The sequence below is a fragment of the Eschrichtius robustus genome, chromosome 2 (assembly GCF_028021215.1).
Source record: "Eschrichtius robustus isolate mEscRob2 chromosome 2, mEscRob2.pri, whole genome shotgun sequence".
NCBI classification, from domain to species: Eukaryota; Metazoa; Chordata; class Mammalia; order Artiodactyla; family Eschrichtiidae; genus Eschrichtius; species Eschrichtius robustus.
Genome location: NC_090825.1, coordinates 98,529,187 through 98,556,912, shown reverse-complemented (window position 1 = coordinate 98,556,912; position 27,726 = coordinate 98,529,187). Strand labels below are relative to the sequence as shown.

Genomic DNA, 27,726 nt, shown 5'->3' with positions numbered 1-27,726 from the left:
ACATAGTATGAGTGTGTTTCGTGTTTGGTAATTGCAATCATTGTTGCTTTTGTTGTGGTCATCCATTTACAATGCTTGGTGTCAGTCTATTTATCTCTTGTAAAAATAAAATACAGTGTGCCTGTGTGAAAAAAAAAAAAAAAAAGAAAGGCAAACTCATAGAAACCGAGAGTAGAAAAGTGGTTGCCAGTGGCTGGTGGTGGGGGAAATAGGGAGAGGTTGGTAAAAGTAAAAGGGTATAAATTTTCAGCTATGAGATGAATAAGGCCTGAGAATCTGATGTAAAACGTGGTGACTCTAGTTAATAGCACTGTATAGTGTAATTGAAATTTGCTGAGAGTAGAGCTTAAATGTTCTCCCACACACAGAAAAGGTAAATATGTGAGGTGATGGATATGGTAATTAACTCACTGGGGGAATCATTCCACAATGTATACGTGTATCAAATCAGCACGTATGCTTTAAGTATCTTACGATTTTATTTGTCAACTAGACCTCAGTAAGGCTGAGGTGGAAAAAAAGAACAGACACACGGGAGGGAGCCACAGGTGAGTGGGGGAGGAGCCTTCCAGGCAGAGTCCAAAGGTGCTCTAGGTAGAGGCCTAGAGGGTTTTGAGATAAGACGTAAGAGATAACGAAAGCATCAGCCATGCAAAGAGCCAGGGCAGAGGGCCCTGGGCAGAGGGAACAGCGTGAGGTGTGTTCAAGGAACAGAGAGGGTCCAACCAGGAAAGCAGCGTGGGCAGCTCTTGGTGGGGATCCTCCTCTGCCCTCTCCCCTTGGGCGGAAAGACTCGCTCCTTCTCCAGAGTATCCTCACTGACGGAACTCCAGCCACATTAAATAACAGTTAGTCTAGTAAGAAAGACAGTATTTTAATATCCCCAGCAACCGCTCAGTGCCTGGAGCTTAGCAGGTGTCTGTAAGATGAGTCTTTGTTGACTGACTGACTGATGGACTGACTGGTAGACGACAGGCTACTTCTATCTGACTACAGACAGCCTAAGAGGAATAATGTCTGGCTCTAGCTTTACTCTCTGCTCTTGATATTTTCCCCTGTGAGAGCCTATTCCCCTGAGGAGGCAGAAAGCAGCCAAGACACCAGCATATTCCTCCCTTTGAGCGTCCTGCCCGTGGCTGGAGGAAAGGCAGCAGGTGTACGCACTCCTGTGTGGAGTTTCTCTCCTGCCCAAAGCGGCAGTCATGACCCCACCTCAGTCCTGCCCTTGTTCCAGGGTTTTCTGCCTTTTCCGGTCCTACCACCCCTCAAACCGCCAGCTCCTGCCCCTTCCCTGCCTCTTACTGGTGACCAGCTTTTACTGCACAGAGGAGGCAGAAGCCACTGGAGGGAAGCCCACAGCCCCTCTCCCGCCCCCTCCTCTGCGCTCTGCCTCAGTCCCCTCTCCCTCTGGTACCGGAGAGGGACCTCCGGCCCGGGTCCCCATCTCCTCTCTCAGTGCTTAACACACCAGCAACTCTCCCCTCTCCACTGCAACCTTCCACCGCCTCACAAACGTGGTCTTATTTCTTCTCTTTAAAAGACAACGACCCTCTCTTAGCCCACTTCCCTCCCAGGTGTTGCCCCATTTCTCCTCCCCTTTGCAGCCCCGTCCTCGAAAAGCTGCGTGTAATTCTGTGAGGGAACGAAACCGCCCGCCTCGGCCCGGCACGAGGATGACCACTTGCCTGAGGCGTCTCACAACAGGAGGTCCCGACACGGAACACGGTGCTGCCGAGGAAAACTAACCAGCAGGACTCGGGAGGGGCCAGAAGACGGCGGAGACGACCAACCTCGCAGAGCCCTTCGCACTGGAATCCATCTTGGCTGAGAGATGCGCGCGCCACCCGGAAGGACCCTGAGGCCGACTACAGGCCAAGCAAGGTGATGGGCCGGCGGCAACCCGGAAACTAACCCCATTACCGTGAAGCCCGAGACTGCGAGGCACGTGGCAGAGCAGTCTGCCTGGGTTCCCTAACCCTGCTGCTCTCCGCCCGGGCGCTCCTTCCCAATAAAGCCTCTTGCTGTGTCAGCAAAAAACAAAAAAATAGTCACAAGAGCTATATACATTACTTAGAGTTACGCATATGTAAAAGTAAATATAACTAACAAACTGAGTATGACCAATTAAACTCTGCCCAACCCAAGGATTAAAAAAACTGTTCTTACTTTATGAGAACAGACCCTCTTCCTAAGTAGCAGATCAGTAAGTTAGAGTGAATCAAAGAAACACAGCATTTGAAGAGTCAGCTAGTCCAAGCCTCTTGATCACACATACAGAAGCTGAAGCCCAGATAGGTTGAGTTACTTGGTAAAGGGCCCGATGTCCTGACTCAAGGACTAGCATTTTTCACTAATTCAAAAGACACAATCAAATTCAGTACCTTGGAAAGAGATGGGGAAAAAAATGAAGAAATCAATCATAGAGATACTCATCTTTAAGTAGAGAAATAGCCATGACAAAATTACAGGTATTGAGGGAAAACTGAAGTGCAGAGTTTAAAATGTCAATAATCCACAGGGAAACGGGAGACTATTTAAAATATTAATATTAAATCTCTATCTAAAAGACATTAAAAGATCTCCAATCAAAATGTTAATTTTAGAATAGATATGGTATGATACAATTTATAAATCAAAAATACTTAGAAGAAACACAATCTGGTTAACAGGTAAAGTCACAAGGCAATTGCAGGAGAAAAAGAGTATCTTTCTCGAAGTGTCCATCAATAGGGGAATAATTATATTATGATTTGTCACTAGAAGTAAATAAATAACATTTGCCTAAAAAATGGGATAGACCTACACCAAAGATTTATACTAAATCTCTATATTAAAGACATCAAAATATCTCCAATCAAAATCTTAATTTTAGAATAGATATGGTATGATATAATTTATAAATAAAAAATCTCTATAAAGCTATAAATCACATATAAAGCACCTACATAAGTAAATTCATGGACCAAAAGTCTTGAAATCAGACAGCTAGTGATCAATAATCTCTACAAAAGGAAGTAGTCTTCAGAGTGGGGTTGGGCGGTTATGAAGGGGGACTTTTATTGTACTTTTATACATTGTACCCTTTAAAATAATTGTTTTTTTTAATTAATTTATTGATTTTTGGCTGCATTGGGTCTTTGTTGCTGCTAGCGGGCATTCTCTAGTTGCAGTGAGCGGGGGCTACTCTTCACTGTGGTGCACGGGCTTCCCATTGCAGTGGCTTCTCCTGTTGCAGAGCACAAGCTCTAGGCATGCAGGCTTCAGTAGTTGTGGCACGGGGGCTCAGTAGTTGTGGCATGGGGGCTCTAGAGTGCAGGCTCGGTAGCTGTGCTGCACGGGCTTAGTTGCTCTGCGGCATGTGGGATCTTCCCAGACCAGGGCTCGAACCCATGTCCCCTGCAGTTGCAGGCAGATTCTTAACCACTGCGCACCAGGGAAGCCCAATAATTCAGTTTTTTATAAAGAGAATATTCCTAATATTATTACTAAATTTTAAAAATATATAGTTGGATAACACTATGAAAAATTAACTGATATCTTTTATTATTTCTCTTTGCTCCCTGGATTTTTTCCCCCATGCAGTCAGCTAGGCACTCTGAGTTCACTGCATTAGGAAGGTAAAGACTCAGCAGAAATGAGGGAGAAAAAAAGAAACTTCTCAGCTTTGGAATGTTAAAAACGGAAGCCACAGTAGAACAGGTGAGAATTCTGTGAACAAAATATAAATCTCATCTCAAATGTAAAAAGTATTCTCTGCACTCGGAGGCAGGAAAGGGAGGGAGGGAAGGACTGAAGGAGAGAGATCAGTGTGGCCAGGGACATGGAAACTGTGCTTGAGGACGACATGCCCAGGAAGAGAATCAGAATCTGGAGGAGATCCAGCCTGCACGTGATCATTGCCTCCAGCCAGCACCCCCATCTCAGACCTCGGGCAATTCACAGAGTGAGTGGGAGTAAGTCAGGAGGGCCACGCGCATAGTCTGTGTGGCAAGGGTTGTGGCCATTCCCTATTTGTGAGAAGTCCCCAGCAATTTCCAGGCCTCCTTCTGGAAAATGCTGGTGGACGTCCCTAGTGCTTATGTGAAAGCTTGTTCACGAACCCTGAAAGATACAGATGTAGATGACTGATAGATAGATGCATAGATAGATAAATGTAATTAAATGAAACACCCAGGAAAGGTTTGGAAAATGCCCTTTATTGCCTATGATATTTATACTGTCATATGATGTTAGACTGAGTGCTGGGCCCTTCATCCTCCTTCAGACCACTGGCACTCTGTCTGCTACTACTATCCCGAGGGTCCTTTCTTCTCCCTGGAAGGGATAAAACAAATGAGGCAGAACAGGAAGAGACAAGAAGCACTATAAGCTCTGCTGGTCAGGGTTACCCTCCAGCGTTGCCTTAAAGCTGAGAGCCACACACACCACAGTGAGCTTGGCTCCAGATCAACTACCGCACAACGAAGGTTCTGGAACATTTCCATATCTCGGGGGACCTCATTTCCACCTGACTCCCTTTCACATTTCCCTTTGTCCCAGAAGGCTAGGTACACTGGTCAGGGTGAGATCTCAGCTCAGGCCACAGGCTCTCAGACCTCAAACTTCTGGTCCTGCGAGGCCCCCTGTCCTCTCTTCAGACCACCCCTGGCTCTCTCTGCCGAGAAGGAGCTGCTGGCAGTACGTCCTCTTAGAGCTGAGGCCCATCATGCAGACCCTGAGAAAACTCCTAGTCAAAACGCTCCACATTCTTGTTTAAGTCAACACAGGTCAATTCCTTTGGAAGTGCTGGGTGTGTCCCAAGTTGATGCAACTGCAGAGCCATTAGATAAACCAGCACATCTCTGCGGCCCCTTCCCTTACACTCCTCTGGGCCCTCGTGACATAGGCTCAGAAGACTGTGCCAGCCTCAAGCCTTACCTCTTCCAACAGAAGGCCACACCGTCTTCTAGGATCTTCTATCCCATGAATCTCAGTTGCTGTGTGGAAATCAAAAGAGAGAAAAACACTTCTTAGCTAAAGAGAATTTCCTGTGGAAGCTGAAAAGCTCAGGATAAATTCCCACTTACAGTCATTACTTTATTATTACATGACTGGGCCAGAAGCACGGGAGCCGGTTATCTCCCCTTCAGTTATCCCCTGAGGTGCTAAAGCCCCCAACTCTCCCTTATGGAAGCATGAGTCTGGGGTGGAGAGACGGGACTGGCTCGGAGAAGGTACAGCTCCCTCCACAGCCCCAGCCCCTGCTCACTTCCTGTCCTTCGGAGAATGAAACACGCAGCCTGGACGTTGGCTCCACGGTCTCCTCGGGCTGAGGTCTTCCCCCGTGGGCTGCTCCTCCTCATTCTCCTTTGCTCCTTGCTTCTCCTCCTCCTCCACCTCCTCCTCGGTGGTGCTCTCGGATTCCACATTGCCCATCAGCTGGGCCATGGTGAGATGAAAGACATGGCAGCTGAAGCCCTCCTGGACGCCGTACCGCACGTGTTGCCGGAGGATCTCCAAGGTGGGGAACACCCGGCAGCAGGCCATGCACCTGAAGCCGGCCTCCATGGTCACCAGCCTGTCCGGTGTCTTGGCCCTGGGTCTCTCCTGGACTGCAGCTGACCCTGATGGGCTGTATGACTCTGCCCTTTCCTCACACTCTTTCTCCTCCCCAGTGGGCTCACTGTCAGACAGGAGGTTCCTGGTGGACACATCAGAGCGGGGAGTACCTACCCGCACATCCTCAGGAAGGGTCACTTCTTCTATCCTCGGCCGCTTTTCTAGCAAGCCCAAGGGTTTCTCTGTCTCCCAGGAGACAGCTACACCCTTGATCGTTTTCACCCGCATGTAGTATATTTTCATGCCTCTTTCCTCTTTGTTTGTATACAGAGAGGTCTTATCGGATGAAGGGGATGAGAAGGCGACACACTGTGGTGGGGGAGCGGTCTCCCCTTGTTCCTGAACCCGAGCTAGGGGTGCTCTAGGCTGGGGAGTGTCTCGATGTAATCTCCAGATTCCTGGGAAAGGAAATTAAAAACATAATAACATGCACGGGCCATGCTGGAAGCTGAGGGAGCAGGTGTGGTAGGTGAGAGAGGGACATTTGCATGACGTAGCTGTGTCATGAGCTTGGTGTCTGTTGGCCGTAGGATGGAGTGGTGTATCTGGTGTCATCTGTGGGCTTTTCATCTGCGTGTGGGGGGATACTGGAGTGGTGTGTGTATACAGGGGTGTGGAGTATGGTGGTGAGGGCTGTGGTATGTGAGGGATGTGGGAGGATGCGTGTACTACGAGGAGTGTGAGTTTGGGAATATCGGGTGCATTACTTGTGGAATGGGGGTGTAGGAGAGGAGCACTGTGGATCACGTGCTTGGGGTTTACGTGTGCACTGAGAATGGCTGTGCCTGGAGAGCGGATGTATGTGTGAGCTGGGTGGACCTCAGCTGGATGGTCCTGCTCTCAGGCTGGAGGTCTATGATGAAGAACTCTGTCCTTCTCTAGAAGCAAAGGCAAAGGCAAACCCTACATTTTCCTCTGAAGATGCTTAATCTGGTCCCTCTGCCCTCCACCTCAAGCCCAGACCTTTCCGGCCCCTGCTCCTTAACTTCCCCACCATGGTGGTACCAGGATTCACACGCCCCCAGACTCAGCTGAGATCCACGCCCTCGTTCGTACAGCTCAGCCATCCTGCTCAGGCTCCTCCACAGAGCCCTCAGCGCCTCTGATGACCCTGGGTTTCCTCTCAGCCTCCCTGGGACCTGTGTGCCTCCTGCCTCCCAGCCAAGCAGCCCGTCACCTGAGGAGCCCCGCGCCCTTACCACCGTGGATGAGCTTGCGTGGAGAAGAAGCACAGGAGAAGTATTCAGAGGCAGAGGAGACCTCCCCTGCCCCTGGGCTGCAGCCTTGGGCCACCACAGGGGATCCAAGCCGAGGGGGATCCTCTTGTGACTTCGAGATTCCTGAGGGAGGAATGAAAGGCTCAGGGTGGGTTCCTCAATGCTCTGTCCACAAATATTTACTGACGGTCTGACACGTGTCAGGTGCAGTGAATACACACAGTTGAGAGTGTGGTTCCCAGTGGATACTCCAGTATTTAATTAAAATCAATACTTATTCTGTCAGTGTCTCGTGGGTAATGTGGGCCTAGGTGGTGACTGTGAGTATGTGTCAAGAGTGAGTGATGTGTATCACTTAAGTCTGTGGTAAGAGTGGGGTTGGCGTGGGGAGCACAGTGCAGATGTGTGTATCTGTATCTGTGGCCTCTGTGTGCATGATTTCTGTTCACAAGTCAGGAATTCTGGGACATGTAACTTTTCCTCATCACACGGTGTGGCTTGTATTTATGGTGTGTGTTCATTCATTCATTCACCAAGGTTCGGTAAGCAGCTACTCCTATGTATCCGGCACTCTTCCATTGTTCTAGTCTCTGGTAATGCTGCACATTCTAGTAGAGGAAGACAAACACTAAACAACAATACAGTAAATATATAACACATCAGCTGGCGGTAAGTATATAACGGTTGCCAGACTTAGCAAACAAAAATACAGGGCACCCGGTTAAATTCAATTTCAGATAAACCCAGAATAATTTTGTAGTGTAAGTATTCCCATGCAGTATTTGGTCTTACTTATTTTTCGTGTAAGTATGGCCCATACAATATTTGGGACATACTCATACTCAAAAATTACTTGTTGTTTATCTGGAATTCAAATTTAACTGGACAGCCCATATTTTATCTGGCAACCCTGACATGGGTTAGTGAGACTGTGCTTTACTGTGGTTTGTACAAAGCGGGTCTGGCATCACTAAAGAATGTGTTATAAGTGTGGTGTGTATGACATGTGACTGGTTCTTACAGAGGTATTTAGAGATAGCTGAAGTTAGCTGTGTTTGCGAGAGTTGAGGAGATACATATATATACAGTGTGTCATATATATATAGTGTGTGTGTCTATATACATATCTCATCTCCAGCGTTTGGTGTTGGAGGAGAGGATTGTGACACAGGTGGGTTGTATGAGAACGTAGTACAGGAGTGATGCGTGTATATACCTACATGTGCTGTGTGTGGTTTAATAAGGAAGTTATATGTGGGGTGTGTGATATATTTGCTGTATCAGAGTGTACATGGGTGTATGAGATACTGTCTCATAAAACACCCCTAACAAGAATTCTGTATACACCGAGTGTCACCCAGGTCAAGGCAGGGTGACAAGAACTTTACCATGCAGACTTTATATCTGATAAGAACTCTACCCCCATTCATCCCGCTCTTCTCTCCACTACCACACACACACACACACACACACACACACACACACACACTCACTCACACACACTGGAACATAGAGAAAAATATTCTGAATGGTCAGGACAGGGGCAGTCATTGCCTTCCCCAGCCTGTCCCAGCCACTGCCTGAAAATCTGCCTGCTGTCTAGACCTCCATTCCCAGGGCCCATCCTAGTCTCCAGGGCCCTGGGCCTGGTAGCAGCTACTGGGCTCTAATCTGGGGCAGATGCCTGCAGCTGGAACTCTGGGGTAGGCTCCACTCTGCCCCACTTCCTCACGTGACCACCCCTCTCCCAAGGCAAGCTACTCGCCTATGTTTAAGGCACGCAGGCACCACGTGGCCCGTGGCTCTCAGAGCTCCCCGCAGGACCCTGAGGACATCTCTCACCCCCGCCCATGCGGTCTCAGTCTCTGGAAAGCCCTTCCCTTCCCTTGATCTCCTTTGGGAAATTCTTCCTGTCGAAGGAATAAAACCTCCTTGCTTTCAATGACACCATCCCTAGACAAACAATCTCCTTTCGAACTGCATTCCACTTCTCAAGATACTTTTCAACAAGGCCTTCAACTCATGGGGCTTCTCCTTCCACTTTGGCAAAAGGGGCCAAGCAGCTCATGGGTCTCTCTCAGCACCTTGCATCCTTCACATCCCCCACCTCGTGACCCCAGGGGAAGATCAAAGAGAATAAGAGAGAACTCGGGGACTGAGAAAAGCTGCACCTCTAGGCCTGTGCAAGCAGGATACAGCCTGCTGAGTCCGACAAAGCTCCAGGCCCGGCAGCCCCAGGAGAGGGTCCTCAGTCCAGCGGAGCTGACCTCCCATCTCCCAGGGGCACCTGGCCGTTCTGTGCCATCTCACACCACAGGGACCCTCCGCGTGGATACGGCAGCATCAGTGAGACAAGGTCTCTCGCACCCTGCTTCACAGATGACACGTTCTCAGTACCCCCCTTCCTAGAGAAGGCTCAGGTTGGCAGAAACCCATGTGCCCCAGACAAGTTGCCCCCCACATACCTCCTCCCTTCTCGGCAGTTTCCTGGGACTCTTCACTTTCCAGATGTTTCCTCTTTTGTCGCCGTTTCATCCTACCAACTGGAAGATTCCCTTAGAAGATGCCTCACGTCCAACTCCTCCTCTTCCCTACAGGTTGGCCCTTCTTGGCTTTTGGGAAATCCGTTGAAATGATTCAATACAAATAAAAATAGTCAAGTCTCCTAAATGGCTGAAGAACTTGGACCACTTAGTGAACAAGCAGTACTGCTTAGTGCTCACCAGGGCTGTTAAGTTTCAAAGGTTGCCAGGCCTACAGCAGAATTCTCTAACCTCAATGATGGCATCAGAGCATTCTGTGGACCTAGGTTCAACAGTCTCTGCAACAGCACAGACCCCATTTTCAAGAACAACTCCTTTTTCCCAGCAGAACCTTTCCCATGAATTCAACTCTCACAACTTTCAAATGTGGCAGGATACTTTGAGATGTTAATCTGTTCCTGTTCATTTTTTTCCTTTTCTTCCTTTATTTCACCCTTTCCCTTCTGCATTCAAGTGGGTAGCAGACCCTATGTTCACTGGCCAGTGGAAGAGCCCGGCAGGGCATAGCAGAAATAGCATGCTCATCATCTTGGCTTTTATTTCTAAAATCGCAAACTCCATGGAAAAGAGAGGATACTTGAGCAGAAACATAACAGAAGCAGGTTTTTGAAATTAGGTACTGTCTTGTTTCCCTACTGGAGTGTTGAAATGTGCTAATTAAGTCAGAGAGAGATGTCTGTAAATCCTGGAGGAGAAAAGGCCTCTCAAGTGTGGCTGGAGGGGTAAATGGAGCAAAAATTCTAAAAGCAGATGGCTATAGTGTGCATACAAGCAGAATCATGGCAACCTGTCCCACGCATGGCACTGGAGCCACCAAACCTAAAGGAGGCATGACCTCCGAGCTGATGGGCATCTACACTTACAACTGTGGGCTCCAGTCAACAATGATCATGCTTCCACCCACTCCCTCAAAACTTTGGCCTGTATGACTTCCAAATAGGGACGGCGGAAATCCAAACAGGACACCAGCAGGATCAAGGCTTAAAATACAAATTACATGGAGTTATAAAAAAATTTTCGTACTATTTCTTGCACACCTCTGCTTGTGGGCTGTAATTTATACCAGTTATAAGTGGCAATGCATCTGGATCCTCCTGATTCCACTCTAGAATTAGAGACACCTCATTTTGAGGTAGTGGCCAGGATCCAGTGGGAAGATCGGTGCACGGGATGAGGTAGCCTCCCAGAAGTCACTGCTTTCATTAGAAATACCACATGGACTGAGGCGGGTCCCAATTTGAAAGGGCACTGCAGAATGACTTAAGGTTTCAGGCAGCGGGAGAGTGAAGAGAGGACAACTTCAGCCTTGTGAGGGTTTGCTGATGAGATTCAATCTTCCTGCTTCTTGGAGAATCCCTAGAAAAGAAGAGGCAAGGAGGATTTTTTTCTTAATTTTTTTGTGGTAGAAATTTTCAAACATACACAAAGTAAAGAGAATGATATAAAAGGAATGCAGCACCATTTACCCATCACCCAGTTTCAACAATTATCAAAAGTCTGCCATTCTTCTTCTGCTACACACACACACACAAACACACACCCTCACTCGCACACTTTTAGTTTTTTGTGTATGTATTTTGGTTTAGGAGTTTGGGGAGGGTGGGGGAAGTGCTGTTTTTTATTGTAAATCTCAGACATTATGTCATTTCTCCTTACATGCCATAGTATTTACCTCCAACAGATAAAAACTTGTTTCTAACATAACATCATTATCTCACCCAACAAATTTAATCATCATTTCTTCTTACCACAATAACTAAGCCATACTCAATTGCCTCCAAATGTGTTTAAATGTCTTTTTTATACATCATCTATTGAAATCAAGATCTAAAGAAGGTCCACGCCTTGCAATATGTCCATGTGTCTTTTAGTCTACAACAGTTCTCCCTCCCTTTGATTTGGCACCGATTTATTGAAGAAACTAAGTAATTTATCCTGTAGAATTTTCCACAGGAGTCTGTTGATTGTATCCCTCTGATGTCATTTAAGATGTTCCCTATTACCTCTATTTCCTTATAAACAGGTAGTTATAGCTAGAGAATTAATTAGGTTTAGATTCGATTTCATCTTACTACAAGATTATTTTATAAGTGATGCTGTGTACCTTCCTATTGCATTGTAACAGTAAGTACAAAAAGTTGTCCGGTTTTTAATGAAGTTAAGATTGATCAGTGAGCTCAGGTACTGTCAGCTTGGTCCCTCCATCCATAATCCATATAATATATTATATAATAATATAATAATGTTGATACTATGATATTATTAATATTAATATTAATAATATATTATTATTCTCACCATTTTGCAGATGAAGAAACTGGGGTACAAAAAGCTTACTATGCCCAAGATCATAGAGCCAATATGTGGCACCTCAGGTATTCCAACTCCAGACGATCAAACTCTAGGGCTCACTCATTTAATCATTATTAAACACATTTAAACACTATTAGCCTCCTCACAGGGTTGTAATAATAAAATCTAAAATAAAGCATTTAGCAGAGTGCCAGTTGCATAAACAGTGCTTAAAAACATTAACACAAAAAGGAAAGAAAAATACTTTTTAAAAAGTTTAAATTCTGATTAAAAAATTGACAAATACTTCTTTTCTGTTAATTTATCTTTGTTTCTCTAATTTCCTTTTTTCTTGGACTCTCTTCCATTAAAATGTCACTGCCCTTCCACCACTGTGACTCACTGATGTTTTACCTTTCCATTGTTCCTGGTCCCCAGTCGCCTGCTCCAACTTCACCATTTCTTCCTTTCAAAGCTCATTTTCTCCATTTCAAGGCTGCTGACAGATCAGCTTGTGAAACATTAGAGAGTTTATTTTCATACCATTCGCTTCAGAATATCACCAGAATAAAAGTGTTTGTGGTACTTGAGACAAACACCCCAAAATACATGGACAGTTGCAATGAGTATCTGTCAGACCCTTCAGTACGTAAACAGAGGATTCTCAGTGATCAAAAGGGATCAAGAAGAGGATCTCCCTGCATTGTGGGTGCTGCTTACAGTCTGAGGTACAAGCAAAAAAAAAAGCAAATAAACTAAATAAACACTTTATTTGATTCACTGACAGATCGTCTTTCTTTTTAATTAATAGCATAAGTGCTAACTCACTTACCTTAACCTTTCCTCACAAATGATACCAATGAGGATAATTTGTATATGCAAAAGATTCACTCAGGGAGCTTTAATTAAGGTCCCTGACAACTTCTCTGATTGCATTTTTCATAAATGTCAAGAAACAGTGAACTGCAGTGTGGACTTTTTTCCCCTGGTGGAAGAATATTGTTTATAGAATTCTGAATGATTCGATGATCACTAGTGAAACATCAGCAGACGACACATAGATGATTCCACAACTGATGCACTTTGTCTCCTTAAGCAACCTTGAATTATCCTAAGTTTTAAGAAAGCAACATCTGTAACAGCTTGACTCTTCTTTGGAACTAAGCCGAGTATGAATTAATTTAATTTATTTTAATTATATTAGGTATTTCCCAATGAAGAAACATTCCCAGGCACCATAAGTAAACTTGCAATTTAGGATCTCCCATTGATATAGCCAATATTTTATGATAACTGTAAATGGAGTATAACCTTTAAAAATCATGAAACACTACATCATAACTTATATAAGATTGTACATCAACTATACCGAAATTTTTAAAAAGAAAGACCTTCCATTGAACAACCTTTTCAAGGTGGTTGGCACATTGACATTTCCAAGGTTTGCACTGGTTCCTCTATTCCTGTGGAAAACAGCCATTTGCTCTGACTTCTGCACAATGGTTAATTAATAAAAAAATTAAATTACACATCAAAAGACCTTAATGAATCCACATCTCACACTGAAATATTCCTCCAGCTGAAGAGTTTACATATTGCTTACTCTTTCAGTCATCACTTGTTTCAAATGAGTAATTAAAGGAAAAGCAAAATTCTCAGGACCCACATATTCAATGGTATCTGTGTTTGTCTAATGTCAAGGATGTGCATTTCCTTGCATTTTAGGAGATAATGTTTTCATGCCAAGTATCAATATACTTCAGTGGTAATCATATAAATGTCTATAATTTCAATTTTTTCTGTGTGTTCCCAGTCTAGTTAACTCAAATATAGAACCTCATATTAAACACTCTGAAACATTGTGTCCTCCAGCTTTATCAGTTGAAGAAGTTGTACTGAACTTTAAAATATAATGAAATAAGATGTTTTTAAAGGGGAATACTTAGCACCATTTTAACAGAGCACTCTTGGTACAGGAATCAAAATTATTAGCAGTGCCTTTTTTTTTTCTTGTTTTAAGAGGCTTCTCATTTTTGGCTGATGGTTACATCTCTAAATAGATTTCACACTCCATGCTCAGAGAAAGAAAACCACACACAGCTCTCCTAATATCCAAATATTAACCTCTTCACTCATCATCACAAAAGTCCAATCTCTATCCCAGAACCTATTCAATTAACTACAAAATCTTTGCTGGACTCGAGTTCTCACCAAAAAAGCCTGTCTGTGAGGACATTGTACTCCTTTAACCTCACTATTCTACAGGATGTTCCTACATTCCAGTATGTACCTGAAAGGGTTAAAAAAAAAGTCCTTTCCTGTGATCCTGTGAATTAATCAGAAGGACTGCTCTCGAAGACAAAGAATGTCCCACATGAGGAGAGATCTGAGTGTAAGAACTACTGCTTGGTAAAAGCTCTGGCTTAGGGATATGCCATCATTTAGCCATAGGAAGTTCAACTTACTATAGTTCAAAAACAAGAAAGGGATTACTTGCAGAATCCAATTGAAGATGGTAACAATCCAAGAGGCAATTGATTCCAAGGGAGGCACTGACGCCAAAGCTAAGCAGGGCTCTAAGAGAATAGCCAACATTGGAGGTCAGAAATCGGGTCATAGAGTAAGGGTATCAGGAGGGGACAGCAGGCGATCAGTTCAGAGGACACCTGCTCCCCAGGAGTGACACACCCCCACCGGTCCTTAAAGACCTACCACGGCAATAGTGCCTGGCAGGAAATATTGGCGAGAGATGAAAGCTTTTCCTTTTGAAGATTTGATGGCTCTCCATAACCTACTACTACCCAGAATCATCCTGTGCTGCTGGAAGGCATGCAGCTAACAAGTGAGAATGGCACTTTCATCCATTTGTTTCTCAATTCTAGAATGCTATCATTTTAAAAGAATATTCGAAAGAGATCTTACAGTGACCTTGGAGAAGGGGGAGCCATACCCCCTGGGTACTGGCATACTGGGTGCCAATATGTTGCTGTCACACACACTCATTTAGTGCTGACTCCACCTCTCCCAATATCACCTTCCCCACAACCATCACTATCAGTCAGTTCACCAAGAACCAAGAAGCAATATTACCCAAAGCTACCAAAAATTTAATTTTAAGTTCAAAATGGTTTCAGAGGGTGTCAAAACTGCTAATGCTACAGGGCCTAAGCCAATGCTTCTCAAACTTTAATGTGCACACAAAGCTCCTGAAGGATCTTGTTAAAATTCTATAGTTCTGGGGTGTTAACTGAGTGCTTGCATTTGTAACAAGCACTCAGGTGATGTCAAAAGCTGCTGATCTATGGATCAAACCGTGGAGTCCCTTGGTGACTCAGAACCCCCATAATTGTCCAATACTCTTGATGCTCCTTCAGATTAGAATTCAGCCTACAATCAAATCAAATTCTCCAAACCGAGGGTTCTCAAACTGAACTCCATGGGTCTCCAGCTCTGGCACCAGACTGCCTAGGTTTTCATCTCAGTTCCTCTGCTTACTTCCTCCATTTCCTCATCTTATACAATGAGTATACCATAGAACCTGTCTCATCAGGTCATTGCTGGAATTAATTGAGATGACTCAGGTAACATGCATCCCATAGTTCTTAGCATGGTAATCAAACAACAAAGGTTAGTTGTCCTTAGAGGACCCCAAGATGAACTCCAGGGCACTCTGTGAAGCCTTCAAAGTTATTTCTAAAATACTCTATGTGCTGAAATTCATTTACCCGAGAGAGAGTCTATGTCTTTCATAGATTCTCAGTGGGATTCACAACCCCAAAAAGTTTGAGAACTGAATTTAGCAGCACCTTAAAAGTACTATACAGCATGCCCAAGTGAAATGCAGTGATGATTTAACATATGAAAATCAATCATTGTAATACAGCAAATTAACAGAAGGAAAGACAAAACCACGTGATTATATCAAATGATGTAGAAAAATCATTTCACAAATTTTAATACCCTTTCATGATATAAACACAGTGAACTATTAATAGAAGGAAAGTACTTCAACATAATAAAAGCCATATATGAAAAACCCACAGCTAACATCATACTCTGCAGTGAAAGACTTAAAGCTTTTCCTCTAAGACCAGGAAGACGGAAGAGATACCCACTCTCATCACTACTATTCAACATAGTACTAAATGTCCTAGCCAGAGAAATTAGACACACAAAAAAATAAAATAAAAGGCATCCAAATTTGAAAGGAAGAAGTAAAATGATCTCTGTTCGCAGATGACATATTAGGCACAAAAATTCCTAAAGATTACACACACACACACACACACACACACAGACATACACAAACCTGTTAAACCCAAGAAATAATTTTAGCAAAGTTGCAGAATACAAAATTAACATACAAAATTCAGTTGCATTTTTATACATTAACAATGATCAATCTGAAAGAGAATTAAGAAAATAATCTCTTTTACCACAGCATCAAAAAGGAGAAAATGCTTAGGAATAAACTTAGCCAAGAAGGTGAAAGACTTGTACATTGAAAACTACAAAACACTGCTTAAAGATATCAAGGAAGATTGTATTTGTATATAAATGGAAAGACATCCCATGCTCAAGGATTGGAATATCGTTAAAATGGCCATGCTACCCAAAGAAATCTACAAATTGAATGCAATTCCTATCAAAATCCCAGTAGCAGAAAAATATCTTATGATTCTTATGGAACCTCAAGTAGCCATAACAATCTTGAAATTGAACAAAGTTAGAAGCCTCACACTTCCTGATTTCAAAACACAGCACAAAGCAACAGTAATCAAAGTGGTATGGTACTGGTAGAAAAACATTTAGACCAATTTAGCAGAATAGAGAGCCTAGAAATTAACCCTTGCTTATATGGCCAAATGATTTTTGACAAAGGTGCCAAAAATACACAATGGGGAAAATACAATCTCTTAAACAAAGGATATTGTCATTCACTTCTGGATATCTACTTGCAAAAGAATGAATTAAAGAACTAAGTACAGGACCAAAACTATAAAACTCCTAGAAGCAAACATAGGGTAAAAATTTCAGGACATTACATTTGGCAATAATTTCTGGGATATGACACTGAAAGCACATACAACCATGCAAAAGTAGACAAATAGGACTACATCAAATTTTAAAACTTCCATGCAGGCAAGGAAACAATCAACAGAATGACAAGGCAACCTATTGGAATGGGAAAAATATTTGAATATCTTATATCTAATATGGGATTAATATCCAAAATATCTGAGGAACTTCCACAACTCAACACAAAAAAAACACAAATAACTGATTTTTTAAGGGCAAAGAACTTGAATAGACAATTCTCCAATGAAGATATACAGATGGCCAACAAGCATATGAAAAGATGCTCAACATCACTAAACTTAAGAGAAATGCAAATCAAGACCACAATGAGACATTATCTCACACCCATTAGGATGGCCACTGTCAAAAGAACAGAAATAACAAGTGTTGGAGAGGACATGGAGAGGTTAGAACCCTGTGCCCTCTTGCTGGGAATGAGAAATGGTGCAGAAATAAATCTGCACACTCTGCAACATTATGCACAATAGTGAGGAGGTGGAAGTAAACAAAATATTCCTTCACAGATGAATAGACATACAAACAATGAAATATCATACAGCCTTAATAAAAAAGAAGGGAATCCTTTCAAATGCTACAACATGGATGAATCCTGAGGACATGATGCTAAGCAAAATAAGCCAGTCACAAAAGGACAAATACTGTATCATTCCACTCATATGAAGTACGTAGAGTAGTCAAAATCATAGAAAGAGAAAGTAGAAAAGTGGTTGCCAAGGAAGGGCTGGAAGAAGGAGGGTGGGGGAATTAGTGTTTAATGGGTATCGAGTTTCAGTTCTGCGAGATGAAAAAGTTTTAAAAGTCTGTTGCACAACAACGTGAATACACTTAAACAGCTAAACTATACGCTTAAAATGACTTAGATGATAATCACTGTCAGGTGTTTTTATTACAATTTTTAAATATATCCTGACGTCTGAGTGCTAACCACAGAGAATATCATTTAATTTGTCTGGGATGCAGACTGGACACTGGGATTCTTTAAAGGCCTCCTGTAATTCATCAGAGCCATACAGGACCATGGGCCTAGTGTTGTCAGATGTTATGATTTTTCCAAGAGAGGCTAAAATCAAGATTTTTATCTTTATTTTTAATGTTTACATAAACATTGCTGATTTTTTTTAATGCTGGCAACTAATTTTTTAAATTCTGTGCAAACCAAACACACCACTTGCTGCCTCTTGGGCTACCGATCTCCAAGTTCCTTTCTAGCTTAAAATGTCTGTGGATCAAAATTAAGTTTCCTGTGTCTCAGTAGCTGGCCTCCTTACCAGGGGACTCTCCTCTGGCTTTTGAATCTTCCTATGTGAAGTACTCATCAATAAAATGGGTCACTATGCACAATGGGGGGGGTCCCAAGAAGTGTTTCATGGTTACAAGTCCTTAGCAGGTGTGGATTATCGTTTTGGTCAGTAAACTAGATTGGAGGTTTTTGAACAACAATGTCAGGCAGAGAAACCTGTTTTTTTTGAGGGGGTGGGTCATGTTTGTTTATTTGATTTCCAGTTTGAGAGAACCCTGTAGTTTAAGCTGAATAGTACATGGATTCCTAAATACATTTACCATACAAAAGCTGAATTGCTTTGATGTAAGTAGGACTGGAGAAGTGGGAAGTGAATGACTGTAATTCATTTCCTGCCTTATCAACAGGCTTTTCTGTCCTGAGTAAACTCCACTCCACAGAGCCTCCATCCACGTTATCCACGTTCAAAGGGAAAGGGTCAAGGGCTGGAGGAGGGAAAGCAGTGAGCTGAACATCTTCATCCCCTGCTCCTGAGTAACCACTGCTCTTACCCACTGTACTGAGCTTCTACTTAAGCTTTTGTTAGAAAAGGGGTTCAAGTGCTTTAAAGAAAGAAAGAAGTTAAAAAACCCTGACCTAGATGAGGGTATCTAGAATACTCATTAACTTTTCAGATAACACCAATAGAGAGAAAAGTAACTGCACAAATAGAAAATACAAGCACCCATGAACAGTGAATGAATAGATGGAAAAGAAAGTGGAATTCTGAGGCTATCCAACGAAGCAAATCATATGTTATTGTTTATAACACAACTTCAAGCTAGAGAAAGCCTAAGTAAAAGCATGGGGACGTAAGGTCCCTTGCAGCCTCCTCACTGACCTTCCATGTGGAGCAACACTCCAGGCCAGACTTTAGTGTCTATGGGAGTGAAAAGCATGCTCAGCACTGAGGTTAAGTAAAGGTCTATAACATGAATCTTGAGGAAACAGTAAAATAACCAAGATTATTCTTTCAAGAAAAAAAACACTATAAAAGATTGAATATAAAAAGACAAAGGCTGCAGAAGCAGCAAAAGAAAAAAATAGGTAAATTGGACTGTATCAAAATTTAAAACTTTTATGCATCAAACTTTTGTACTATCAACAAAGTGAAAAGGCAGCTCATGGAATGAAACAAAGTATTTGCAAATTATATATCTGACAAAGGGTTAATATCAAGAATATAAACAGAACTCCTACAACTCAACAACAAAACAAACAAACAACTCAATTTAAAAATGGGCAAAGGACTTGAATAGGAATTTCTTCAAAGAAAATATACAAATATCTAATAAGCGCATGAACAGATGGCTTTACATCTCTAATATTAGGGAAATACAAATCAAAACCACAGTGAGATACCACTTCCCATTCATCAGAACGGTTATTATCAAAAAAACAAAAAATAACTATTGGTGAAGATGTGGAGAAATCGGAACTCTTGTGCACTGCTGGTGGGAATATAAAACAGTGCAACACTGTGGAAAGGAGTATGGCAGTTCCTCAAAAAATTAAAAATAGGATTACTATCTGATCCAACAATTCCACTTTTGGATATATACCCAAAAGAATTGAAAGCCAGGATGTGAAAAGATAATTGCCCGCCCACATTCATAGCAGTAGTATTCACAATAGCCAAAAGGAGGAAACAACCCAATTGTGCATCAACAGATGAATGGATAAAGAAAATGTGGTATACACCTACAATGAAATATTATGCAACCTTAAAATGGAAGGAAATTCTGACACATGCTACAACATGGATGAACCTTGAAGATATTATGTGAAGTGAAATAAGCCAGTCACAAAAGGACAAATACTGTATTACCCCACTTATATACGATACCTAGAATAGTCAAATTCATAGAGACAGAAAGTAGAATGATAGTTGCCAGGGGTTGGGGGAAGGGAGGAAAGAGGAGTTATTGTTTAATGAGTACCGGGTTCCCATTTTACGAGATGAAAAAAGTCCTCGAAGTGGATAGTAGTGATGGGTGCACAACAGTGCGAATGCCACTGAACTGTATACCTTTTTATAAAATGGTTATAATAGTAAATTAAAAGTTATGTATATTTTACCACAACGTTTTTAAAACGTTCTTTAAAAACAAAGACTATAACAATCATGAAAGCATATTAGTCCACGTGCCAAGTGAGTTTCATGAGATGCCAGCCATACGGACTTAACATATTTCTTCTTTACAATATCATCCCACTTCATCTGATAGACATGAGAATCTGTGATCCACCAGGGTGAACTCTGAGTGCACCTGCAATGGCAGGACTGGTCATAGGGTCTGTGGCTTAGAGAAGGAAATCAATGGAAACAAGAAAGAAAGCTTACAAGGGCTGGTTGAACACAATGAGGTGAGCAGGAAAACTGAAAGCATTTCAGGCCAAAGGGATTTTAGTGAACCTGATGATTCTTGAACATTATTGGCAAGGCTACTTGTAACAGACATCAAACTACTTATTATAACAGGGGAGATAAAAGTCAACTGGTACAGTTTGTGAGAATGAAGTCTTTAGACTACTAACAGGACAAAAGTGTAGACAGTAGGGACTGTTTATCAGACACTAAATGTAATACAGAGAGAAACTAAAGAATCTCATTGCAAAAACACATAAAATTGCCTCATGGATGCTGAAACAATCTTGCGGTTGGAGACAGCAATGATTTCACACATTTTACAATATTAGAAGGTCTGGCCCCGCTTCCTCTGGAAAAGTGAAGATTCTGCTTTTTTTTCATCCTCTCTGCTTCACGTGGATCTGAGAAACTCAGACTTATTTGGCATGACGTGTACCACCATGAAATATGCTTACAGGAGTTTAAATATCAATGGATAATGAATAACGTAAAATTAACAATGAATAAAAGACATACCAAATTTGACACTTCCACGAATTGAGAACTAATAGCAAATTCACAGCAAATAAGAGAAAACTCCAACAAAGTAACCAGGAAAAAGCTCCAAAAGATTTAGTTATAATGTAAAAAAGAATTTTCAAGAAAACGTGTCAATTAAGCTTTGGGCAAGATTTAAGAGCAGAGGCAAAGCTCTCAAGTTCATGGTGGTGCTAGAAGATCCAAGTCCCTGCTGTGCCTAAGGTGAGCAGTGAAGGAAGAAGATAAAGACACGATGCTCCCTGGGAGGTAAGAACAGCAGGAAGATACACAAAGAGCTGCCAATGAGCTCCATCAGCAAGGGGCCCCCCAGTCCACTGGCAGCACAAAGGGACCCAGACACCTGTCCACAATGCCTGAAGCACACACCAGAAGGATGTTCTGTGTCCAAAGACACGCCCAGCTTCAGAGCCAAAGGCCTGTCCAGGTGGGCAAAAGGTAATTGACCTATGTGCTTTTCTTCCTTTTATTCCTCTTTTTATTGATGTCAGGTCACTGAATATTTGTATTATAAAAGCTATGCTCCATTTCATAGAGATAGCCATTTCAGGGTTTGGGATTTAGACAAATGATCTACTTCACAACAGCCAGCCATAAGACCCACATCACTTTACTTCTCAGTATTCAACCTTCCTAAATCCTCCTAGATGGCTACATTTTACCCAAAAGACATCTCTCCATTCACAGGAGCAGGGCTTCATGGGGGAGCAATTGCTCACACTTTCTGTGACTCGCCAACCACGTTTCTTGCGAGTAAATGTCACCACGGCTTAATAACACTTTCTGTGTAGAACATGGAGAGGAATACAATTGCATTTTATAATCAGATCTACGTTTGTCCTTGTGACATAGCAACAGAGGAGAATAAAATATTCACTGACTGTCAAGCCTCAAAAGATGCCTTTAAATCGCCCAGCTTTATGTTTCAGTGGCCTTTTTTATTGAAACATAATCAATGCATATTTGATGAAACAGACACAAGACTATGGGAAGAACAACGATTCCAAATGTGGAGAAGGTCTGGACGTCTTACTGTTTGTTATTTCAGTAATTTAAGCGTTTTGAGATTCAGGTCTATGAAACTCCTTTCTAACCCAAGTCAAGGACTTGGTCTCTCTCCGAAGTTTTTTAAAGAAAACACGGGTTCAAAGTGAATGCACATCAGTCATGTGGGGGAAAGGCGGCTTTTGTAGTGAGACACGGATCTGAATCTCAGCCTTATCACTTACTAGTTACATGACCTGACGTTAGTGTCTTTACCTCTCTGAGCCTCAATTTTCTGTCTGTAAGATGGTGCGGATAGTGCTTACTTCTGCTGCTTGCTGAGGATATTAAATGGGGTAATGAAACCTACATTACCTGGCACAGAGCCAGGGACATGGTCAATGTTTTAAAAATTGAAGGTAAAAAGAGGTTAGGAAATTTCTGGCTTCTATATGTTCTGAGGAGAAGGAAGAGGATGGGGAGAGAAGGAAAGAAAAGAAGGAGTATCACAGCACAATGCACTGATATCCCTAAGATATGTCACTGTCCTAACATCCTTTCTAATAGAAACACGGAATAGAATCAAAGACCCATCTTATGCAGCCAACTCATAAAGCAGGTATAGGACTCCCACCATAACATCAGGAGTCCAACGGGTTCCACTGTAATTAACTTGGATTTGTGCTCAGACCATTCAGATGTGAGGATAAAATCATTTCTTAAATAAACTAATGGGAATTTAAAGCTATCCCTCTACCCCCAGTCTCTACTGCAAGGGATAAAGAATTTCCATATTCGTCTCCCTTTCCCACTCACTTCAGACATGCCATGCCCCCACTAGGATGCATTTATCCTACTTCCCTGTCTTCCATCTCTGTTTGGGTGAAAAAACTCATCCATTCCTGAATTGGTTCAGTCTTTTGGATCGTTTCTAATCGATTTTCTTCATATCTCATCACAGAATGATAACTTTAGGCAAGGCTTGAAGAGTAAACTGCAGCCAACTAGCAAATTCAAAACAAGCCCAAGGTCAGCAGCACACCAGTGAGACCAGGGTTCATTACTTAAACGTTAGAATCATTTCACATGAAAATGAAAAGGAGGGTTAACCAGTTAATGAATCTGGCACGGTAGCATCCAGAGGGGCAGGGGAGGACAAAACACTGAATGAGTTCAGAAACCAAGGAGACATTATAAACAAAGAGGGTCATTGCCTACATGTTCCTGCTTGCTTCTCTCCTTAAGATATGAATGTCCTTTGAATCCTATCATTTAAGAGTGCAACCCTTTCCAGCTCTGGGAGGCTTGAATGCCTCTAGTGAAATGCCAGCATTAATGAAAGTCCAATACCTTTCCACCTGCAGCACCTGTGCAGACAAATTGTCCCAGGCCTCAGACCAGCTGAAGAGCCTCCGTGTGCTGTAGATGGAACAGCTGGTAGAGTCAGTGTTCATTTGCTGAATGGTTCCTGTAATCCCAGCTTGAGCTGGATAGGAAACTCTACAAAGGTAGCTAACTCGGAGCTTCCACGCAAGAAACATCTGTCAACTAAACAACTTTGTGTGAGACGCCTGCCTTCTCGGTTGTGGCGAATGATGACAAAGACTGCCACCAGACAGAGTGACAATGGTAGTCAACACATCCTTTCTGAAGTGACACAGCAAGACTCCATCGCCACTAGCTCCAGTTGTTAAACAACATCTGGCACAGAACCAGAGTCATTTACCCAACCCCCTCCTTGGAATAAAATGAACACTTGGTTATTCACACTGCATTTGGTCCCCTTCCATTGAGAGGTATTTTAGCTACCTATTTGTTCTATCTATTGACTTTATTCTGCATCATTGTATCTACTCTACAAAGCCTGTAAGCATTATTATCAAAAAGAAAGATGAAAACAACCTTTTCAGGAACAGAGTGGTAGAAACCTTCAAACCACCCAACTAACTTCAAAGTATTATCTTACTCCCAGAATCACCCCAGTGGGTACAAGCATATACTATGGAGAGAGTGTATTTTTCAATAAAAGATTCCCTTGGTTTGTATGCATTGGCTGAAACATGCCCTATCTTCTTATGCAATTATTAGTTCGTTATTAAAATTCTTCAATTGAACTATTTCTTGAGATCTGTTCCTTTGCTGATTCATACCCACTATCACTGATCCTAATCCCACCCTATACCACAGATTCTCAGTAAAAGGAAACGAGAAGATTGTACATACACAAAGCCTATGTTCACACCTTCTCTCCAAAACTAATACACCAATAAAGCCAATAAACCAGTTGAAAATCAATAAAGAGAAAAAGAGATCCTTCCATGCTCCATGCCCACCTGATCTCACATTGTCCTACTTCTACTCTCAGCTTTGTCTTCCATTTCTAGATCTTTTCCTATCTTTTGGGAAAATCTGAACTTATCTTCTGAATGAGAAAACTAAATGCCTTTAGTGAATACTCACCCCTACGTCTTCCTTCACTACACAAACTTCATCGTGCATTTTCAAGGCAAGCACCTTATCTGAGCTCCCCCTGACTCTCCACAATGAGGGAACGGGACTGTCCAAAATTTCCCATCAGAATGAAACTGGATGCAAAGAGCCAGCCGAACTTTTAGGCTAGAATAGGTTGTTCTGAATTTCACTCTTTGAGGAAAAGGATTTCTTTACATGATGGTCCTTTAAAATGTTGATCTATTTTTGGCAATGTGCTTCAGCATCACTTTAGGGAAAAACAAATGACACTTTGTTTCCTATACACACTTTATAGCCTACAAGCTGAGTCGGTTAATGCTTGATATTCAGTACAACATCATGGCCCAAAAGCTAATAAGAAAATTATTATGAATGACTTCACAGCCTAAGACAGTAGCCTGCAATTCCTTCCCATTACTGGTTCTGTCCTCCGAGCCTCATGATTATTCCTGCACGTAACTTTACACTTTGATTTTTTATCACTACCAAGCCATCAGACATGGATTAGGTGCAAAGTCAAAGTAATAGGAAGTCATATCTCAATATTATTTTTGAGCAACTAACAGTTCCCACTTGAATGAAATGGATTTTATTTTACACCAAACTCAATGATATAGCTGTCGCCTGGAACTTCAGTGCTATACTCTACTTACTGGAAGTTTAGCTCATTGGATTCCTGGATTTTAGCACAGAAACCCTGAGTTCCACTCTTCAGGCCTGCCATCGAGTTACTATGTAATCATGCCTAAGTCATTTTTTGATTTCTTTGCTTTTTCTCCATTTGTAAAATGGCAATAATCCAAATTCTCCAAGTCAGGGACCTCATTTTAGGATTTATTTTTAAGCTATGTTTCTAGAAGCCCTAATATTCTGCATAGTTGTTTCAGGTGTTACATACAAATAATTTAGTCCAAATTTTTTATTTTTAATGTATATTTTAACACTGTGGGAATATTCTAGGAGTCACTAACTCACATGTGATATATACTAGATTTTAACACATTTTGGTGAACCTCCTTGCAAGATATGTCTGGTTAACTCATTCTTGTCTGCAAATCTCAGTGTAAAACTCCTACCAAATCTGTGTATATAAATGACCTTACTTTAAATATGTTATTTATTAGTAAGTGTGTAGATTAGCCCTGGTCATTTTTTTATAACGGCAGTACCTGGTTTGCTCTCATTTCCAAAGATGTGTAATCAAGTCCTCATGTATGTGAAAGCCTTGTCAAAGCCTACATGCTAAACCGGTCCATATTGGGCATGTGCAGTACCTAGTCTTATCATGCAACTTTCGGGCAATGAGGCAAGATGGTGCTAGTGGTATAGTGAGAAACTACTAGAGCCAGGTGACAAGGGCTGGTTGAATAATGGCAGATTTTGCAATCATGTTGGGGAATCATGCTGGATTTTCAGGGTGACAAACAGTTTTCGGGACCGTAAAGGGTTAGATCAGACACCATTCTGGGTTTCATGCAACTGGATAGGACCTCAGAGAATGGAGAATCCATGTTCCTTGAACACCTCACAGACTGGCCTATTGGTACAATTTGCTAAGTACATATCATTTAAGTTTATCACAGTAAACTGTCCCTTCTCTAAGATTTATATAATAAGAGAACTCAGTTTTCCCATATCAGTAACCCAGTTCTACAATAACATGCCCCTCCAATTTCTACACCATGTAAAATTCAGACTCATCTACCTGGAACACAGTCTTATCACATAATAGTCAATTACTCAATAACTAATTTCCAACAGATAATGTTTTAATATTATTTAATTATAAACCTTTTAGTACTTATTAGAAGTTTTGTGTGCTTCTTCTCTGACTTTGATGCTTATTTTAAGAAATACAAGCAGTAGTTAGGTATTGTTGGTGATGCAATATTGAAATGGAATTTCTTACTATACCTCCCATGGGTTGCTGGGTAAATAATAACGGCAGAGTGTCCTGAGACCACACAGCAGTCCATTACCATTTGCAACTACCTGCCTGTCAAATCAGTATTTTCATAATATAGTTTATATTTTGGAGTTCTAGAGAAAATTATATTTGTAAAAGGAATCAATCACTGGGGAAAAAAATGTTTGAAAACTGCTATTTTGAAGATACAACCAGGGGCATCATTTGTAAATCAAACCTGATAGGTAGAACCAAAACATCCAATGTGTATTCCATGCTGTATTTTGTCTGAGTTTTGAGTAGGCATCCCCACTGAGAGGGAGACTGCTTACTTCAGCCCAACTCAAAACACAGATGGCAAGCTCTCCAAAATCAAATAGCGGTCAATGCATGGAAATAGAAAAAGTAAGTTTTGTGGGGAGACACAAAATTTGGGTTTCATCTGAATCAGAAAGAATACACAGAGGTCTCATGATGATACTATCATGTCACTGATATTTATAATAAATATTGGATGCCTCTGGCCTGGTTTTATATTTAGATAAGGAATTAAAGCAGTTGTTAAATGCTGAGCTGTGATTACACATGGGTTCCAGCTATGCTCTTAGCCTTCCGGTCCGATTCAATCTTTTTTTTTTTTTTTTAAAAACATCTTTATTGGAGGATAATTACTTTAAAATGGTGTGTTAGTTCATGCTTTATAAAAAAGTGAATCAGCTATACATATACATATATCACCATATCTCTTCCCTCTTGTGTCTCCCTCCCACCCTCCCTATTCCACCCCTCTAGATGGTAACAAAGCACTGAGCTGATCTCCCTGTGCTATGGGGCTGCTTCCCACTAGCTAGCTATTTTACATTTGGTAGTGTATATATGTCAGTGCCACTCTCTCACTTCGTCCCAGCTTACCCTTCCCACTCCCCGTGTCCTCAAGTCCATTCTCTACATCTGCGTCTTTATTCCTATCCTGTCCCTAGGTTTTTCAAAACCTTTTTAAATTTTTTTTTAGATACCATATATATGTGTTAGCATACGGTATTTATTTTTCTCTTTCGGACTTACTTCACTCTGTATGACAGTCTCTAGCTCCATTCACCTCACTACAAATAACTCAATTTTGTTTCTTTTTATGGCTGAGTAATATTCCATTGTATATATGTGCCACATTTCTTTATCCATTCATCTGTCGATGGACACTTAGGTTGTTTCCATATCCTGGCTGTTGTAAATAGAGCTTCAATGAACATTGTGGTACATGACTCTTTTTGAATTATGGTTTTCTCAGGGTATATGCCCAGGAGTGGGATTGCTGGGCCATATGGTAGCTCTATTTTTAGTTTTTTAAGGAACCTCCATACTGTTCTCCATAGTGGCTGTATCAATTTACATTCCCACCAACAGTGCAAGAGGGTTCCCTTTTCTCC

At 41.9% G+C, this 27,726-nt stretch overlaps 1 protein-coding gene across 1 annotated transcript; it reads right to left on the bottom strand.

The window, feature by feature from the left end:
• Window positions 1–4,297: 4,297 nt before the first annotated feature.
• On the bottom strand, window positions 4,298–10,453 carry FAM170A (family with sequence similarity 170 member A). The gene is made up of 6 exons (XM_068534221.1): window positions 10,396–10,453; window positions 9,281–9,427; window positions 6,798–6,938; window positions 5,249–5,996; window positions 4,918–4,976; window positions 4,298–4,314 (listed from the first exon to the last, which is right to left on the bottom strand). The coding sequence occupies exons 2-5, from the start codon at window positions 9,348–9,350 to the stop codon at window positions 4,970–4,972; spliced, it is 966 nt and encodes a 321-aa protein (XP_068390322.1). The 5' UTR covers window positions 9,351–9,427; window positions 10,396–10,453; the 3' UTR covers window positions 4,298–4,314; window positions 4,918–4,969.
• Between the last annotated feature and the right edge of the window lie 17,273 nt (window positions 10,454–27,726).